The sequence below is a fragment of the Oryctolagus cuniculus genome, chromosome 6 (assembly GCF_964237555.1).
Source record: "Oryctolagus cuniculus chromosome 6, mOryCun1.1, whole genome shotgun sequence".
Classification (NCBI taxonomy): domain Eukaryota; kingdom Metazoa; phylum Chordata; class Mammalia; order Lagomorpha; family Leporidae; genus Oryctolagus; species Oryctolagus cuniculus.
Genome location: NC_091437.1, coordinates 35,347,196 through 35,367,839, shown reverse-complemented (window position 1 = coordinate 35,367,839; position 20,644 = coordinate 35,347,196). Strand labels below are relative to the sequence as shown.

Below are 20,644 nucleotides of genomic sequence, written 5' to 3'. Positions count from 1 at the left end.
TTTGACAAAGTGTAGTCTACTCACCTGCAGCAGCATCCTCTGGAGAAATGTATAAAAAATGCAGGTTCCTCCATCTCATCTTGCATCCTCCTGAGAACACTGTTCAGGACGTGCTTTTTAACAGGGTTCTCAGGTGACTCTGATATACAGCAAATTCTTGAAAGCCACAGCCTTGATCAGCTGTTCCGGGTTACCTGGTGTACCTTAAAGTTCTACGCAGTCTTTAAATTTGTGTTTATCTTTTAGTGGATGTGAATTTAAATTTTTTTTCTTGAGAAAGTATGACTTCTATTAGATTCTCAAAAGGGGTCTTTTTTATTTAAGGTAAAGAAATTTTATGTATTTCATATGTACGGATTATGGAACACGATGACACTTCCCACCCTACCCTCACTCCCACCCATGCTCCCACCCTTCCCCCTTCCTCTCTTATTCTGTCTCTTAATTTTTACAATTATCTGCTTTGTTTACTTTACACTGATAGGATTAACCCTATACTAAGTAGAGTTCAACAAATAAGAAGGAAAAAAACATTGTTCCTCAACAGAAGGGACAAGGACTGCAAACAATCCTGGAATCTCAAAATGTCAATTTCACTCCTTGGAACCTTTGCTCTGCCTAAATCAGTACAGGATCTGCCTAAGAATCTCCAGGTGATCCTTCTGCCACAAATTGTTGAAACTGTGGTGTTTCCTTTCTATTGTAATGCTGCCTATGGTGGTTGTTTTGCAGCTGTTGCCTTCCCATGATAATGAGGGAAAACAGAGTAAAGAGAGGACTTGGAGCAATAATAGTTTTTTTTTTTTTTTTTTTTTTTTTTTTTGTCCTTTCAGGGGATTTCACACCTATAAAATGGCTCATTTTTCTCTGTTGACTCCGAGTTGCCTGTCTTTCATGCTAATAAATTGCCATTCACTCCAGGCTCAGAAAAGATAGCTCCACTTGCCTCTTTGGCTTCTCCCTGGTTGTATTCTGAGTAAATGGTCTTGATGATGCTGGAGCTTACAACCTCAGGCTCTCAGCCCTTGCTCTCATTTCTGACTGACATTCTTTTGTTTTCTCAGGCGTAGTGCTTGGGCCTGCAGCTCATTTAAAAGTTGCCTCCTCAGACAACGTTCTGTGCTCATCCTTGTTAATACTGCCTCCTTCCATTCACATCCTCTGTAGTGTCATTATAACATTTGTTACCATATGAAATTATTTATTCTTATTCATGTAGCTAAATGTAAGTAGAGACTACATCTCTCCATTTCATTGTGATAGCACAATACATGACCCATAGTACCAGATAACTCAGTAAATAACTGTTCAATTTTATTTAGGAAAGAGATCCTAGAGATCAGATGTAAAGCACTTTTGTCTTATTTGAAGAATGCTAAAGGAGCTTTGTTCTCTTGCTCAAGATAACAAATTTGCCTGGTAGTAGAATCACAACCTCCAGGACCCGTGACTCCTTGTTCAAGGGAAGACCATAATATAATGGAGGATGGGGAATAGGAGGAGACCACCAAAAAGTATTTCTAATCACTCTATATGTGCAAAGTAGGGACAGGAATTTTAAGTAAAATTCTAGTGATGAAATCCCTTTTTAAAGAATTTTTAGTCCTTACAGTAAATGAAATGAACAAATACAATTATAACTAAAAATGCATAGTAGACTAAATGTTAGCTAAATACCAGAAGTTTATTTTTAGAGAATGGAGGTGGGCCAGAGTGTTTGGGAAGTGTTTATGGCAAAGGAGAGGTAAAATTTGGGCCTGGAATGAGATTTTTTTAGAAAAAAATGAAAGGAATTGTGGAGATTTATAAAAATAAGAATTCTTTTTTATTCATTCCAGTATATCTGCTGCCTAAATCTTGTATTATACACAAAATAAATGATAAATGTGTATGCTTAGGACGGTGGATAGACCATGTTGCTCCCTCCACTTGCTTTGTGCATGACCTTAGAACTATGCAAACTGTATTCTATTTAACATTGTTCTCAAAAACATACATATTCTTAACTCTTCTTACCCTTTGAGGGGGAACCTAATTCTTGTGAATATGTTTACCCACCTTCCCCTGCAGAGTGGATTTCCTTGACATATTTACTTAGTCCTCTCCCAAGCTGAGGGAGAGAACCTCATTCTGTTTATTTGACTTTTGTCATGCACTTGTCTCTTCAATATCATCCAGATGTGCCTCATTTTTTATATTGCAGCCTCCATATTGGAAATATGACTTATAATACATTCAGATTCATATTTATATCTCTGTTACACTCTTTCTCTGTAGCTCCAGACTGAAGTGGCTAATGGTTTACTTAAGAAAAAATAAATAAATAAACCTCTCTGTCTAGTTTTCCTATTAGTTCCTCAGGTTCACTGTTTAAACCCAAGTCCATCGGCTTGCTCAAAAGCCTGGCCATTCTTGTCCTAGGAAGTCACGTCCCTATCCTCCCAGAATTCAGAAACCTCAAGGTCTTCTTGGATCTTACTTATTCATCAGCATCTTTGTCCAGTTGCTAAATACTGTACTCTAAATTATTTTCCCTGTGCCATTTATTTTCTTCAGTTTCCTGTATTAGTTGATGTAGATAAATTCTTCATCATCTCCCTCCTGAGTTTTTAAAACTCAGATTTATGATTAGCTTCACTGTTTTCTGTCTCTGCTCGCTCCAGTCGGTCCTTTAACTCCTACCTAAGCAATATCAAAGGCACAGATTTAGTTACATCATTGCCATGCTTAAAACCCATTTCATGAATTTTCATTGCCTATAAAACCAGAACAAATGCATCAGGTCCTTCTCTGATGCCAGTTTATCTTTCACTCACACCTGTAACCCAACACCTGATTACTCCCTTGAAAAATGATTTTTCTTTTCAGATACAGTCATGTTGTAACCCGCAGTACCCATGCTTGTACTTTTTATCTCTTGCAGCAATGCTTATCCTGCAAGGCCGTCTTTACTCTGTTAACCTAACAGATCCAACCATTTTTTAGAAACTTGTGTGAAGAAGTCACAGACCTCTTCCCCCCAAAAATTAGAAAATTCAGTTTTATGTAATTCTATAATGGTTTGTAAAAATCCTTAGAAGAGCTTTTTCTCCATGTTGTTTTAAGTTATTTGTATTCAAGTGTTTTCTCCAACAGATTATAGTCTCATTACGAACTGTGTTTTAGTCATCGTTTGCCTTCTTAACAGCTACCATGCTACCTACTACTTGATCAGTAGGATATACAGGTTCAGGTGTTTATTAATTACTAGACATCTAGGTTTTAAATCTCACTGTAAAAATATCAGCAGTATGATTTGGGTGAATGACTTAATCTCTTTGAGGCTCACAGATTTTTTTCAAATGTAAAAATAATAAAATGTATTCAGAAAAACATGTATTAATTCACACTATGTGCCAGCCACTGTTCTAGGTGCTGGGGATATTTTACTGAACAAATATATAAAAATATCAAACTTTTGAGAGCTAATGTATGAAGATAAACCCAACTAATAGGTTTATTGGCAGGTACAAAGAGATAATTATGCATAAGTGGCTTGTCAAATATGGCTATTTGAAATCTTAGCTCTTATTTCCCTCTGATACAGGAAAACCTTAGGAAGAAAACTGTGACTCAAATGTTATAAAACACCTTAGTGATCATTCTGACACTCTTTTTGAGTCTAAATCATAATTCATCATTTTTTTCCTTTTCAAGAGGGTTTGTGGAATTTGAGGATAATCCAGGAGAACATTCATCAAAGTGACCACCCAAGGTGATTTTAACTTACAACTTATAACTAAATTAATAGTTTATTGGACTATAAAGAAAGGATCTTTCTGGTTTTATTTAATGATTTTGAGCACCCATGCTTACCTTCAAGCAAATTAAAAAAAGGTGTATTTTTGAGTTCTTGCTTCGTTCTTACTGTAGTTTTTTTTAAGATTAATTTTAAATGAATATAGTTTTATTATCTTAAAGTTACCAACTTAATAATTGTGGAATGACACCAATAAACACTGGTAGTTAGGAGACTTGGTTCCTGTCACAACTGTGCTAGTAATTTAATTTTTAAAAAAAAAAAAATTTATTTATTTGACAGAGTCATAGAGAAAGACAGAGAGACAGGTATTTCATCTGTTTGTTCACCCCCCAAATGGCCACTATGGCTGGAGCTGCGCCTATCCAAAGCCAGGAGCCATGTGCTTCCTTCCGGTCTCCCATGCGGGTTCAGGGGCCCAAGCACTTGGGCCATCCTCCACTGCCTTCCCACAGCAGAGACCTGAACTGGAAGAGGAGCAGCCAGGACTAGAACTGGCGGCCTTATGGGATGCCGGCACCGCAGGCAGAGGATTAACCAAGTGAGCCAAGGTGCCGGCCCCACTAGTAACTTAATTTATAAAAATTTAACCTGTGAAATGAGGGGAAAGAATGCCCTAAAATTCAAGGAGAAGAGTATAATTATAGAACTTAATTTGAAGACAAAGGACTAAAAATTTCTGTATCCCACACAGTCAGATTTTTAATATGTAGTTTATTGTGAGTACACAGAAATGCCTGTTTTTACTTAACTAATTTCTTTTCTGAGAATGGATATTAATATATAAAAACAGCCGTGATAGAGTAATTGAAGAATATTAATATCAGTCAATGGCTAAATTGCATAATTTCTTTCAGTCATTTAACTTAATGTTGGATACGTGGCACTTAATTCATAATCCTCATGAGAAATAGGTATTGCTATTCTTAAATTTTATAAATAAGGAAACAAAGGCTCAGGGAGATTAGTTAACATGGTCATATTGACAAGGAATGGGACAAGCTATGAAATCATTAAGTCTGTGCTCTGTAAGCCATAGTGCTATTAGAAACCTAAGCAAAACAATGTAGGAAGAGGCAGCAGAGAATAGTGAGAAAGCTGTGTAACCTTGGCCATGCCTTGAGATACACATGGGAATAAAACACTACCCCTTTAATTGAGACACCATATATGTACCTCAAGAAGCATGGAGGCCGGCGCCGCGGCTCACTAGGCTAATCCTCCACCTTGCAGCGCCGGCACACCGGGTTCTAGTCCCGGTCAGGGCGCCGGATTCTGTCCCGGTTGCCCCTCTTCAAGGCCAGCTCTCTGCTGTGGCCAGGGAGTGCAGTGGAGGATGGCCCAAGTGCTTGGGCCCTGCACCCCATGGGAGACCAGGAGAAGCACCTGGCTCCTGCCATCGGATCATCGTGGTGCGCTGGCCGCAGCGCGCCAGCCGCGGCGGCCATTGGAGGGTGGACCAACGGCAAAGAAAGACCTTTCTCTCTCTCTCTCTCTCTCTCACTGTCCACTCTGCCTGTCAAAAAAAAAAAAAAAAAAAAAAAGCATGGACCTTCCCTTCTCCTATTATCTGGGAGTGCTCCTTTTCCCTACTTGGATCCATTTCATAACCTGGGAATGATTATCAAAGTTCAGAAAACTATTATCATATTACCTTGGAATTTAGCCCAATCTGTCTCATAAACTTCTTTGGTTGAAAATCAGAATTGGGCATTGGAATCAAGACATACTCAACCAGACAGTCCTGAGTTCCAAAAACCAGCTAAGCTTCTGAAAACACTCCCTTATGTTTGCATGTTTCCATTCCTGTTTGCTCAGGGAAGAGCCTACCCCTTTTTGCAAATGTCCTAACACTTTTCCTTCATTCAGGATGTTGGTACACCTGTAACTGTTGTATCCATGCCCTAAATGCTTGGAATACCACTCTAGAGGTTTGGAGTGTGAGGTAGTCCAAAAGGCAAGGCAACATGGAGGACTAGAAAGAGCAGAAGACATAGGGGTGATGTAAGCTCAGCTTCTAACGTAGCCACTTATTGATCATGTAAGCATGAATAGGTCGTTTAACCTCCCTAAGTCTTACTTTTCTCTCTATGAATTTTAAAAAGTGAGGAATTAGATTTTTCCACATATTAATGCTAGGAATCTTTTAGCTGTGTATCAATTGCTGTGCCACTAACACCTGCATATACATCAACTACTTCAAATAGGTTCCTCAGCCAATTAGAGATTCCCTAATGATCATGGAGGAATGGCCCAGTCTAGAGCCACAAAGAAGCTGGACTAGAGAAAAGATAGCTCTAACGGAGAAATTAAACTTTGGGTAGTTAAATTAGAAGTATCTCTTCAATTGCCAGTGACTACTCTGAATAAGTATATTTAACATTTGCATTTGTATGATAATGGCCTCATCTAATAAAAAGTCATTAAGAATTAAGAGGCTTACAGCAATACCTGTTTCTCTGGCCTAGAAAATTTGACCAAAGTTCTAGGTGTTTTCTACATTAAGATGGATAGACATGGACATCTCATATTTTTCCTAGCAGTGTATATGCTTCTTTTCCACACATTCCTTTAATGCTTACTTCATCAGTGCCTACTAGTTGCCAGGTTTTGCTAGGTTTTCCAAGATGAATAACACCAGCAGGCCGCTGAGAAGTTCATAGTGTAGACTACTGCTTAGCACAGTGTTTGTCTCTGCTGTGGGGGAAAATTATAAAGTTGTATATGAAAAGGCCTTGGCAGTGCTTTGGGAATAAGAGAGAAGAGGGAAAAGCACCTGGAAGAAGGAGTAAGCATAGAAAGAGGGTGATCTGTGTGTGATTCGGCACACAATCTCAGAATGATGGAAAATGGTGGAAAACAGACAGTATCCAGAAAAAAAAAATTCTAACAGTTGAAGACCAGATTAGTCTGAGCTCATCCTTAGCCTCTGCTCAACCACATTGTCATGATTTGCAGCAGACAGATTTTCAGCTCCTATTGTTCTGTATCACTTGAAGCCATCTGGGTCAAGTCATACTTTTGTGTCAAGTCATTTGACTTCTTCAAGTATAAATTTCCTTTATTGCATGAAAAATTTGGTGAACCTTCACTATAAAGATTATAAAAAGAATGACATGAAAGCACTTTATGCATACTTTAATTTCTATACACATTTATTAGATTAAGAAAAATACACTGTGGACATTTTAAATCTCATGCTTAGATTTGCTGAGTCAGAATTTTTTAGGCAGGGAACTAGTAAAAGTAAAGAGAAGCTCCTGATAGTGAAATTTTGCAGTGAAATTGATGGGTCATTTTATCCAAGTGTTTATGCATTCTCTGTTCATCCTTGTTTCTGATTCTTCTCTTGCATACCTTGAGTTTCTGTTCATTGTTCATTCATTTTCTCAAGTATGCGTTAGAGTTGCTTTCATTGTAAATATTTCACATTTAAATATGCAGAAGCATAAATGTTTTGAAAAATAAGTTCAGAGTTCTTTATTTTTTACGTCTTAAACCCTTTCTAGGTGGTAATTGCTTGCCTCTCTGGCTTGTATTTCTAAGGAGACACCTGTCTGGCTCCTGGACAATCCAAGGGCAGCCAACTCCTGCTTTTCCAGTTCTTCTTCACAAGCCCTCCAGGACAGAGACCGCAAAGCAGCTCCTAGCAAGTTCTCAGGCATCAGTCTTTGCTTCAACTGAACATAACTCATTTTGAATACCACCACTTCGTAATTTTGTTTCTAGCTCTCTGAATAAATGTGTCCTCTTTGAGGTCACATATGTTAGTTCATAGGGAAGGATTCTGATGGTTAAGCAGTTTTTTTCCTGGGCATTTTTAAAGTTTTTAGTGGTATACACACACACACGCACACACGCACACATTCACTTAGTCACTCTTAGCTGGGATAGCCAAAGAATGATTCAAAATAGAAACCTAAAACCCAGATAAAGTAACAAGGCCAGTAAGGGACAGAAGATTTGGACTTGACGCCAGAAAACAGACTCTTTAATTCCTGAAAATGTATGAAGTTTGAAAGTTTAAAAGTTTACATACCTTTTTCGGAAACTCTTTCAAAAATTTCTGAGCCCACTCTCCTGTGCTAATAGATTAAAAACCTTTTTTCCTTAAGGTTTTTGCTGTTCTACAGTCATTGTTATTCTCATAGAATAGCAGAATATCAAAGCTAGAAGAGCCCTTGACAATTTAATGCAGCCCTGGCCTGCCACCACCCCATTACAAAGAAATGAGTCTTTGGCAGCCATTATTACTGTGGTTCTTTCTCATTCAACAAAAATAAAATTTGATCTAGCTGAGTCAGAAAGGCGCTCCTAGAATTAAGTAATGTGGACAAAAAGACAAGAAAGAAATAGTAGACCAGAATGACAGTTAAGTCAGAGCTCTAATCTTAAACAAAAATCTGTCATGTGCATTGACTATTGAGTACCCAGGAGTCCTGGGTCCCAGACATCACGAAAGCAGCTCCAGATTTCAATAAATCTTTTGTTTGTTTGTCTTCTTGTTTCTACTTAGCCATAATAGGTATGCATGCAACACAAGAGACCCTTAATTCTGTAGATGAATAAACCAAGCATTAATGCCTATTAAATATTTAAAAATGCATGTTAATTTCCTACAATAAATTCAATCTATGCTCTGCATTTTCTTGGGATTGTGCCAGTTTCAAATATCACATATCCCTTTTGTCCATGTTACCTAGGGCATTTACTGTATTCACTGTCTGACATGCAGACTGCTTTTTGCTGCCAAAAAGCACCCCCCCCCCAATTCTTTTTCAGCTTCTCACTTGGTAATTTGTGCCCGGACAGTACATTGATTATAACTACATTAATCAACGCTCTAATGTGTGAAAAACATGCCCTGTAAGAGTTTGTCTGCCTTTGCATTCTTCTGTCAGCTGTACATTTTGAATTTACTCTTTGATGTTTGGGGAGGAAAAAAAAAAAAAAACAGGTGTCAAATCAGTATTAGATATGGTACACTGTTAGGAAGTACCTGTCTTAGATCCCAGCCATCTATAGAGATTTTGAAACCTTCCTGATTGCATTGCAATGCTTGTTTACTCTTCCTGCCTTCATCAATTCTTTCCCTCCTCTCCAATAAGACCAATATCTGCAGCCAGCAAGTTTTTGAAAATCAAAATCCATCTGCATACTGGTTTTCTTCTATGATCCTTTCACACTGTCATTTCACTGTAACCCTATAATGACAGTGTGATTGAAGTGAGCTCGGAAAGCATTATTTTCTTCATATGACACGTGAAAAGGAAGCTAATTGGTATCATTCTGAACATGGCAAAGCCAATAAAGAGCAACTAGTTTGTCAAACCTTCAACACAGCATTTCCTCGTGAAACCTTGAGGACACAATTCACATCATCACTAGTCTGTCCCTACCATAACACAGATATTTGAGGGAATTTACATCTGTTCTTTACAGAAATGCTCAGAAGGAAGGACAAGTATATCTTTTTAAGTGAAATTCAAATAATATCAGTTCCTTGTACCATTTCTCATCTTATTCTGAGCAATAACTACATTATTACATTTCCTGACAGTGGTAGCTCAGATTCTGTCTGACCTACCTATATCCTATCCATTCTCCTGCTACTTATTTCTTTGCTCTTTCCATTCCAAGAACATTGGAATCCCGGATAGACTGTTTTGTCCACAGGGCTCTTCCCTGTGTCTGAAATACTCTTCTGAAAGATGACTACCTTGCTTGCTCCCTCACTTCTTTAAGTCTTCTTAAATATCACCTTCTCAATGATGTTTTTGTTTATTGCTTTGCTTAAAATTGCATAATCCTGGCCCAAATATTTCTTGTCCCCTTTAGTTGCCTTATTTTTTTGTATATAACATTCATCTTTTAACAGTATTAAAGACTTGGTTTATTTTGTTCCTGTTTCTGTCTACCTACATCAGGATGTTGAACTTCAGGAAGCAAGAATTTTTCCTGTCTTTTTCAGTGTTCCTAGCACAATGATGATCAGTAAAGACAATTTCTAGTAGAAAATAGCTACTCAATACTTTTTTTTTTTTTTGTATTCCGCATTAAGCAAAGAAATTGAAATCCTGGCATAGTGGTAAGTTCTATCTAATGGTAAGACCATGTTGAACAAGTTCTTGCCTTCAAGTAGCTCATAGTCTTAATGCACAAGATATGAGCACATTACCAGCTGACTACATTGAGCATTGTGTGGTATGACATGAGCACATCACCAGCTAGTCACACTCAGCATGGTATGACATAAGATACATAGCCATTCCTGCCCCCTCTGGAGATCTGGGAAGACTTCTTAGAGGTAATATTTGAGACATGTCTTGACAGATGATAAAGGATTTGAAGACATGCAGAAGGAGGAGGAAGGATGATTCTACCACAAGAAAGGCTGAAACCCAAGCTCAGACTGTGGCAATGCACGGCGTTCCGAGATGGCCCTACAGTCCTTCACACCTACGTCTCATTGTTAAGGATCAAATATTGAGGGCACACCTTCCCTGCTTGTCCTTTTATAAATGTTATGTTGTTTAATACTTCAAATAAAATAATTCAATATTAATATTCCTTTTTCATGTTTCAAGTGAGAACCTAAAAGTTTAAGGAACATGCCCAAGATGACCCATATCACTAATGCTGCAGCCTGAACTTGAACAAAAATCTGTGTGACTTTAAAGCTCTTATTTTCACTTTACTACTTTTAAAAATTTTATTTAAGGTATAAAAATTTCATACATTTCACGTATACAGATTTAGGAGCATACTAAATCTCATACTCTCATCCTTCCTCCTCCTTCCTCTCCTCTTCCCTCTCTGAATTTTTACAGTGATTTACTTGGAGTTTACTTTATCCTCATTAAGATTAACCCTACACTAAGAGTTCAACAAATAGCTTAAAGAAAATAAAACACTGTTACTCAACAGTAGAGACAAGTGCTGTAAACAATCATGCAAGCTCAAAATGTCAATCTCAGGGATCATTTCTATACTGTCTGGTATAGAGTTTCTTTCTATTGCTTTTAAATTATTTTTGAGAGAAAGAGGAACTATTTTCTACTAAGTGCTAATAGAAAAACTTATTTTCAAAATTCCTCTTCAAAAATTATTAAAGGAGTGAATTTTGGTTCAGGGATTGGATTAAACTGGGATGCCCACATCTTATGTAGGAGTGTCTGGTTCTAATCTCAGCTCTGCTTGTGATATTAGCTTCGCACTAATGCACATTTTGAGAGGCAGTAGGTGATGGCCCAAGTACTTAGATCCCTACCATCCATGTGGGATACCCAGTTTGGGTTCTGTGCTTCTGGATTTGTCCTGGCCTAGCCCCAACTATTACAGGCATTTGGGAAATGAACCAGCAGAATGAAGACTCTCCTCTCTCTTTCTTTCCCACACCATTTCAAATAAAGTGAATAAAAATTATAGTACCTTTTGTTTATCATGTGAGGGAAACATGGAAATATGTGTAAGTTAACAGTCTCCCCTTCTAGCACCATTGGCTCCAAACTGGCCATATGAGAAACCAATCTGTTCAAACAGATCCAAACACATGCACATATAGGGAAGGATTTGGATGTGCACTTTCCTTTGCAGCTTACTTTTTTGAAACATTATCTCATGATATTTAGTTAAGGTAAATCAATAGAAATTGTTAGCAAAAGCTACCCAGTAGCACACAATTCAAGGTCTTATAGATTTCCTATTGATGGACATTTATATTGACTCTTTATCATCTCTTCAAAGGATGCTACAATTAAAATAGTTATCCATATAAACTTAGGCACTAGTGTTTTTATTACTTTAGGAAAGATTTCCAGAAGTTAAATTGATAGCTCAGAGGGTATATTTTTAAATATTAATAAATACTGTGAGAAAGCCTTCAAAATGTGAAGCTCCTTTATTTTCCAAAATTGACATGTCATTTATAAAATTAGATCTATATATCACAACAGTTGAATGATTTTATAACTATTGAGAGATAATTGATGTACAATAAGTTGCACATATTTACAGTATGTCTTTGAAGAGTTTTGACACGTGTATTTGATCATAAAAATATCACACAATCAAGGTCATGAACACAGCAATCATTGCCAAATATATTCCTTTGCCATTTGCAATCCATTCTTCCTCGCAATCCCCTATATTATCCACAGTCTACAACTAATTTCCTCTAAAATATTATAGATTAGCTGGCATTCTTTACAAGTCTAAGATTGGTCTTTAAAGATGTAGCTCTTAACCATGTGTTCAACTGTGTCAGACACTCAAAGTTGGCAGTATCATATGCCTTGCTGGCTTATGTAGGTCTTAACCTGCCTTGGGAAAGCCATTATTATACCGAATAGCTTGAGTAAAGTGCTGAAATCAGAGATACTTCTGAATTTTCATGTCATTGCAATCTGCTCAACAAGGTGGCTGGAGAATATAGTGCTTAACTTAATACTAGAGATCTAACTTGACAATAAGACAGCCTTCTTTCATTTCTTGAAAATTAAGCATCTATGAGAATATAAGTTCATCTAGATAGTGTACATGAATGTTATCCACTCATTAATCACACAAAAATATATAATTATGTTTTGAGAGAGGAAGGAGCATGGCTCTCTTATAACCTTTAACAAATGTACCTCTATGAGATCATCAGGGAGGATTTCCTAAAGAAATAAGATGAGCTGAAAAATGAAAAAAAAAATGGAAAGGAGGTTAAATAGGATAAAATTCAGTAGATTAAAATGAAGAGAGATATTTATAGGTGAGTGAATGGTATTTACAAAAACTTGGTGCCAGGTACCCTGTGCTCCAGCAATGAAAGAAGGCCAAATAACTGGAAAGCTAATGAGAGCAAATGAGAGGGACCAGCATAGCGGGTAAAGCTGCCGCCTGAAGTGCTGGCATCCCATATGGGCACCAGTTCGAGTTCCAGCTGCTCTGCTTCTGATCTGGCTCTCTGCTATGGCCTGGGAAAGCAGTGGAAGATGGCTCAAGTCCTTGGGCTCCTGCGTTCACCTGGGAAGACCCGGAAGAAGCTCCTGACTCCTGGCTTTCGAATCAGTGCAGCTTCAGCCGTTGTGGCCAACTGGGGAGTAAACCAGCAGATGGGAGATCTCTCTCTCTGCCTCTCTGTCTCTTTGTGTGTTAACTATGACTTTCAAGTGATAAATAAATCTTTTTTAAAAAAAGACAACTGGAGGTGAAATTGATAAGATTTGATGATGGGTTGGATATGATGTATCAAGGAGAAGGAAATATCAAAAATGACACCTAGTAGTCTGTTGCAAATGGATGTGTAGTGATGCCATTCAAAGGAATGGAGAACATTGTACCCCAAACTTCCTGGGGCCGGTGCTGTGACCCAGTAGGTTAATCCTCTGCCTACAGTGCCAGCATCCTATGTGGGCACTGGTTCGAGTCCCAGCTACTCCACTTTAAATCCAGCTCTCTGCATGGCCTGGGAAAGCAGTAGAGGATGGCCTGGGTCCTTGGGCCCCTGCACCCAAGTGGGATACCTAGAAGAAGCTCCTAGTTCCTGGCTTCCAATTGGCCTAGTTTCGGCTGTTGCAACCAGTTGGGGAGTGAACCAGCAGATGGAAGACCTTTTTCTCTGTCTTTCCCTCTCACTTTCTATAACTCTACCTCTCAAATAAATATAAATCTTAAAAAAGAAATACTTCCCGGCCGGCGCCGCGGCTCACTAGGCTAATCCTCCGCCTAGCGGCGCCGGCACACCGGGTTCTAGTCCCGGTTGGGGCGCCGGATTCTGTCCCGGTTGCCCCTCTTCCAGGCCAGCTCTCTGCTGTGGCCAGGGAGTGCAGTGGAGGATGGCCCAGGTGCTTGGGCCCTGCACCCCATGGGAGACCAGGAAAAGCACCTGGCTCCTGGCTCCTGCCATCGGATCAGCGCGGTGTGCCGGCCGCAGCGCGCCGGCCGCGGCGGCCATTGGAGGGTGAACCAATGGCAAAGGAAGACCTTTCTCTCTGTCTCTCTCTCTCACTGTCCACTCTGCCTGTCAAAAAAAAAAAAAAAAAAAAAAAAAAAAAAAAAAAAAAAAGAAATACTTCCCAAATTTCGCTAGGTTGTTAGGATGAAGAACAGTGACTATGACCATGGCACATGATGTATGGACATACCTCTGTAACCTGTCCAACCTGATGTCCTATTCCTCTGATCCTGCTCACAGACCTCCCATCACACAAATGCTTCTTTAACCTTTTGAGGAAGCCAAGTTCTCCATAACCTAAATATATTCACACATTATTTGGCTTACATGGATTCTTCACAACCCAATATAAAAGACTCAAAACAGAGAACTCTTGTCTCTATTACAATCTTTAGGGGGCCATTCATTCCTTTTACTTTTCATCATAATTCATAATTATTTACCCATGTTTATTGCACAGTTTTCTGTATCTCCCTATACTCTATATCTCTGTGGATGTGGGCCGTGTCCATTTTGCCTATCTCTATAAGCTCAGTGTCCAACCAAGATACTGTCATCAGTATTCAATCATTAAATCATTTGCTGGATGAAAAATATATAGAGAAAAGAACAGGTGACCAATAACGATCAGTTACCACTGTCATTACCATTATCTAATCAGGAAGTAAGTTCTCAGTTCATGAAGAGACATAGTGGCAAAGCAAAGAATGCACTTTAAAAAAATTGCTGGAAATTAAGCCAGAGATAATTATCAGAAAGAAGGGGCATGAGATAATCGGGTTTAGTTGTAAGTCACCAGAGAAAAAATATACTGTGTAAAGTGCTATTTCTTCCTTATATTACTGGTAACCTATGAGCGCCCCCTGCTGTGTTTGAACTGCCTCAACAGCTTGAGAACTTTTCACCTGTGTGTTTTCTAAAATAAAAAATATTGCAGCAAATTTTATTTGTTTGCTTATATTTCATCTCTCAAACATGGAGACCAGAGATACTAGGATTCATATATTGCATCATTTGACCCTAAATCACATAATACAAAGGGTTTATAGCTAGCTCAGGGTGACCAATTATTCTCTACATGTTGTCTTCAGTCCCTAACCCTAACCCTAATCTTTGGTAACTGAACTTCCTGACCGCAGTCATTCCAGATATAAACTAACCTATCCAATGGAAATTTGTCAGTAGCTATCAAAATTTTACACATCATGTAATTCTTGACCTTGCACTTCCAAGATTTTTTGAAGTGATAAATGTAATATGCAAATATGTAGATGTTCACTGTAGAATGTTTCCTAATAAAAATTTAAAAAATGAAATTTCACATAGTTTAAGTAAATCAAAGTTCATCATGTATATGTTTGTAAATGTGTAGAAATATATTGAAAAATTCCACACTAAATTATCAAATAGGTGTCTTTTCTGATTTCTGAAATTTATGAGTGAAAGTTATTATGGGTCTTCAAGAAATTCAAGTAAAGTGTGTATTATGAGAAAACTCATGTATTTCAATAATTTTGGACCAAAGTATATCTTTTAATTTGGTTTTCTATGAACTTTTTGAAGTATCCTCATATATAGCTATAGTTATACACATCATTATACTTTTATGTCATATATACCTTATATAATATTCTTTTTTTATAATTTTTTTTGACAGGCAGAGTGGACAGTGAGAGAGAGAGACAGAGAGAAAGGTCTTCCTTTGCCGTTGGTTCACCCTCCAATGGCCGCCGCGGCCAGCGCACCATGCTGATCCGATGGCAGGAGCCAGGTACTTATCCTGGTCTCTGATGGGGTGCAGGGCCCAAGCACTTGGGCCATCCTCCACTGCACTCCCGGGCCACAGCAGAGAGCTGGCCTGGAAGAGGGGCAACCGGGACAGAATCCGGCGCCCCAACTGGGACTAGAACCCGGTGTGCTGGCGCTGCAAGGCGGAGGATTAGCCTAGTGAGCCGCGGCGCTGGCCATATAATATTTATTCAATTAAATGTCTCTATATTCAGATTAACTTCAAAATTTTTAAAAAATTTATTTTGAGGTCATTGTAGATTCATATGCAGTTGTAGGAAATAATGCAGAGAGATATGGCATGGCCTCTACCAAATTATCCTCAGTGGGAGTGCCCTGTAAAGCTATGCTGTAAAACCGAAACTAGGATACTGACATTGATACAGACAAGATTCAGAACATTTTCACCAACACACCTATCTCTTGGGAGGTCATTTAATAGTATATTTACTTCCATCCCACCCTGGCACCTCCTTAAGCCCTGGAAGTCACCAATCCATTCTCCATTTCTATAATTGTATCATTTCAAGAGAATCATGTAAATTTATTATATAGATTTAAAGACATTATGAGATTGACTTTTTCATCACTTAGAGCAATTCTCTGAAGGTTCGTCCAGGTTATTGTATATATCAGTAGTTCATTTAAAAATTAATGTATTTGTATTTATTTGTTGAAAGAGAGGGGGATAGAAGGAGGAAAAACTGGGAGATAGAGTTCTCCATCCACTGGTTCACTCACCAGATGCCTGCAACAGCTGGCTCAGCCAGGCAGAATTCAAGAGCCAAGAATTCAGTTCTCCCAAGGACTTGAGCCATCAACTGCTGCTCCTAGGGTATATACTGGCAGAAGCTGAAATTAGGAGCAAACCCAGGACTCAAACCCAGACATTTAAATATAGATGCAGGTTTCCCAAGCAGTATCTTAAGTTCTGTACCAAATGCCTGGCCATTTTTTTTTTTGTTACTGAGTTGTATTCCAACATTCATTGAAAACCATTGATTTTACCCAGTTTTAAGCTACTAGAAATAAAGTTGCAATGAACATTTGTGCACAGGTCTTTGCACAATCATAAGTCTTCCTTTTTCTGGGATGAATGCCTGAGAATACAATTGTTGAGTTGTATAGTAGTTACATGTTTAGTTTTTAAAAGAAACTGTCAAATAACTTTTTCAAAATGGATATGCCATTTTACTTTCATACAAGCAGTGTATGACTAATCCAGTTTTTGAATATCTCACCAGCATTTTCTGTTGTCACTTTCATAATAATGATGATCATCAGTTTCTGCCTACTTTCCAAACATCTGTTTTCATATTCCTTGTCACTCAGTCCCTTTCTTTGGTATGCTCCTGGGGCAAAGAAACTCTAATACCAACTGATTGTCAGGTCACACTATTATTGTGAGCTCAATGACACCAAACGCCATACCCAGTCTTCTTCATTTAGTACCTGATGAGGGCAGGGAGTCATCTTTCTCAGAGATGCAAAATACACTGAACTGTGAGAGATAGCAATGAATGGTTTAAACAGGATGTCTGATGGGAGAGAACAAAGGGACCAACTCAACAAGATGAAACTTAACAGAAACAAACCTATCAATTGAATAAACACTGAACCAACATTGACTACCTGAAGGCTCTGTGCAATATGCTGAAGATACAGACAAATATGCAGACATAAAATGCTGGTCTCATTTCTTGACTTCTGTCTATGAAGGAAACTTTGAAAGAAGTATGAAAATAATTATGTCTAGATTGTATTATGAATATGTCTGTTGTTTAAAAACAGCATCTGAGGGCCAGTGTTGTGGCACAGTGGGTTACGCTGCAGTTTGCATCACAAGCATCACAGATTGGAGCACCATTTTGAGTCCTAGCTGCTCCACTTCCATTCCAGCTCCCTGTTAATCCACCTTGGAAGGCAGTGGAAAATGGCTCAAGTACGGGTCCTTTACCACCCATATGAGAGATCACTTCCTGATTCCTGGATTCAGCCTGGCCATTTGGAGGTCAACCAGTAGATTAAAGGTCTCTTTGCCTCTCTCATTCTGCCTTTCATGTAAAAAAATATTTTTTTTTAAAAAAAGAATATAGTATCTGACCTTTCTTAGATGAGTTTTAATGGATAGGATTAAGTGTTGTTAAAGTGACCATATAGATAGGATCAAGTGAAAAAGTGATCATATAAATAGGACTAAGTGTTTGGAAACAGTAATTGACAGAACATGGGAAGCAGTCCATATAGCACACTCATAGAGTGACAGTCACCTTAAATAGCACTCTGGCCTAAGAATCAGCCCTTAAGGCACTCTGGTCTGGCTGGAAAGTCCAGGGGAACATTTCAGGCATAGAAAGCCAAGTCACTCCAGCAAAAAATGTTCTATATAAAAGAACCCTGTAGGTGAGACCCCTGTGGAAAGAAGGGACCACCAAAGAAGGATGTACTTTTCTCTGAAGGGAGGAGAGAACTTCTACTTTGCTTATGGCCTTGTTGAAATACTGGATCCAAAAAGCTTCCATAGCCAAGGCAGATCATGTCAAGAGCCTTGGGTGATCACTGATGTCATATGTAAGAGTGTTATTAAATAAACAACAAGATTCACTGTGCACTAATTTCCCATGAAGGACCTCTGTCCCCAAAGAGTTGTACCATGAAACTTAATAGTAAAACTTGTTCTCAAGAATCACTTCCTCTTTGTATGTTAAACGGAGCATATTATTTTGTCTCATAAGTTATAGTTATGTCTAAAAACTCACAAAAGATGTATTATCCTTGGATTCTTCTTTAAAGACAATGAAGTTTCTAAAAGGAAAGAAGAGGGATGAAGGAATGAAAAAGAGGAAGTGGGGGAAAAGTGTAATCACCTTCGAGAAGTAGCAACATAGAACAGCCCTTGTCTAGACTGTTGAGGAACAATTCTCTTAGTTTTTTTTTTTTATTCCATTTGTTCTTTTCTTCTTTTTCTTTCCTGGATAAAACAGGAGAGGGGGCAGGAAGGGGGTGGGGAATGAGTGGTAGGGCAGGTATGGTGGGAAGAATTATTGTGTCCATAATGTATTTATGAGATACATACAAATTTAAAAACATATATCATTAAAAATAAAAAATATAAACAAAGTGAAGAAAAAATTGATGAGTTTTGTGCTGGGGAATGTTCTTGTACTTTAGGAAATTACCTTTTATACTGTGTGTATTGGAGAGGAATGCCTGGGAATACAGAGGTCATTTGGAGGATTAATGCAGCAGTCCAGTGAGCAATGACAAGGTTTTTTTTTTTTTATTTTTTATTTATTTATTTTTTGACAGGCAGAGTGGACAGTGAGAGAGAGAGAGACAGAGAGAAAGGTCTTCCTTTGCCGTTGGTTCACCCTTCAATGGCCGCCGCAGCTGGCGCGCTGCGGCTAGCGCACTGCGCTGATCCGAAGGCAGGAGCCAGGTGCTTCTCCTGGTCTCCCATGGGGTGCAGGGCCCAAGGACTTGGGCCATCCTCCACTGCACTCCTGGGCCACAGCAGAGAGCTGGCCTGGAAGAGGGGCAACCAGGACAGAATCCGGCGCCCCGACTGGGACTAGAACCTGGTGTGCCGGGGCCGCTAGGCGGAGGATTATCCTGTTGAGCCACAGCGCCGGCCCGAAATGACAAGGTTTTAAGAAGAGCAGTAGCAGTAGAGATAATTAAAAGTATGTACAATGAATGTGAGAAAGGTTTATAATTAACAGAGCTTGCTTGCCAATTAAAAGGGAACTGATGAGAGGAAGTGCTTTAGATGGTTCCCAAATGTATCTTAGGCAACCACAAAAATAGTTGTGGTATAAACTAAGATAGCAAATTAGAACATAGGAGTATGTTTTGAAAGAGAGAATTAGTTCAGTGGGTGTTCTGTTTAGTGAAAGTAAAAAGGCATCTCTCAGAGATATCTTGTAGATAACAAAAGCTTTGTTCAAAAAAAAAAAAAAATCTGAAGGTCAAGGGTCCCAAGACTGACATAGGCTAGGTCTGATTAGCAGATGGGGACAGACGCTCTAGGTTGGAAGAGACTCAGGTTTTTTTTACTGAAAGGTAGGAGCGTCAAAAGGAAAGAGACTCAGTCATCTGTTCAGTGTGGCTGAGGCTAAAGCACAGGTAAAGAAAGGAATATTGGTGAAACTAGACCCATTGTGATTGTGAAGGGTCTTGTGTGCCATACCCTATTTGAGATTTTTGTTCTGTAGGTGATCATGAAATCACCAGAATTATGCCTTGGAAAGAAAATTTTGGTGTCACTGTAGATAATAGAATGAGGAAAGAAAGGAATAGTTTATAACCCCTTCCCCTAAGTAAAGTCATAACTTGGTAGAAGGGTCTGTGAAAGCTACCAAGTTGCCCTTGTATAATTAAAACCTTAATGGAAACTAGCATTCTGGTGAGCATACTCCATTTCAGTGGAGTTAGTAAGATTCTACTTTTGTTTGGCAGTATTTTGAAAATTCTTTTTTTATTGTTCAAATTTTTCTATAGTGGGTAAGTGTTTAGCCTCTTGGTTAACTTGCCTGCATCCCACATTAGAGTGCTTGGCTTCAGTTACTGGCTCCAGTTCCTTTTTTTGTTGCTGTTGTTAAAGATTTACTTATTTATTTGAAGGCAGAGTTACAGAAAGGCAGAGGCAGAGAGAGAGAGAGAGAGGTCTTCCATCCACTGGTTCACCCCCTAGATGGGTACAATGGCCGGAGCTGAGCTAATCCGAAGCCAGGAGCTTCTTCTGGGTCTCCCACATGGGTGCAGGGGCCCAAGGGCTTGTGCCGTCTTCCACCGATTTCCCAGGCCATAGCAGAGAGCAGCCGGATCAGAAATGGAGCAGCCGGGACTCGAACCAGCACCCATATGGGAGGCCAGCACTGCAGGCAGTGGCTTTACTCTCTATGCTACAGTGCCGGCCCCAGTGGCTCCAGATCCTTACTCCAACTTCTTGCAAATGCATACCTTGGGAAGCAGCAGGTGATTATCCAACAGGTTGGGTCTCTTCCACTTATGTAGCAGACCTGAACTGAGTTCCTATCTGATTCTTCTGATTCTGGCATTGGCCTGGCTCAGCTCCAGGTATCACATGCATTTGCATAGAAAACCAGTATATG

At 39.0% G+C, this 20,644-nt stretch overlaps 1 protein-coding gene across 10 annotated transcripts in view; it reads left to right on the top strand.

The window, feature by feature from the left end:
• Positions 1-20,644, top strand: part of C6H5orf46 (chromosome 6 C5orf46 homolog) — a 51,219-nt gene that overhangs the window by 6,571 nt on the left and 24,004 nt on the right. For 2 of the 10 annotated variants that reach the window (XR_011389796.1, XM_008255202.4), the window contains exons 3-4: positions 3,697-3,754; positions 10,133-10,364. The exons of 1 other annotated variant lie outside the window; for it this stretch is intronic. Coding sequence is in view for 5 of the 9 variants with exons in the window: in XM_008255202.4 (XP_008253424.1) it covers positions 3,697-3,745 (49 nt within the window). In the remaining 4 variants the exon portion in view is untranslated. 7 more of the 10 variants (XR_011389795.1, XM_008255201.4, XR_011389797.1 and 4 more) reach the window with 5 other exon arrangements.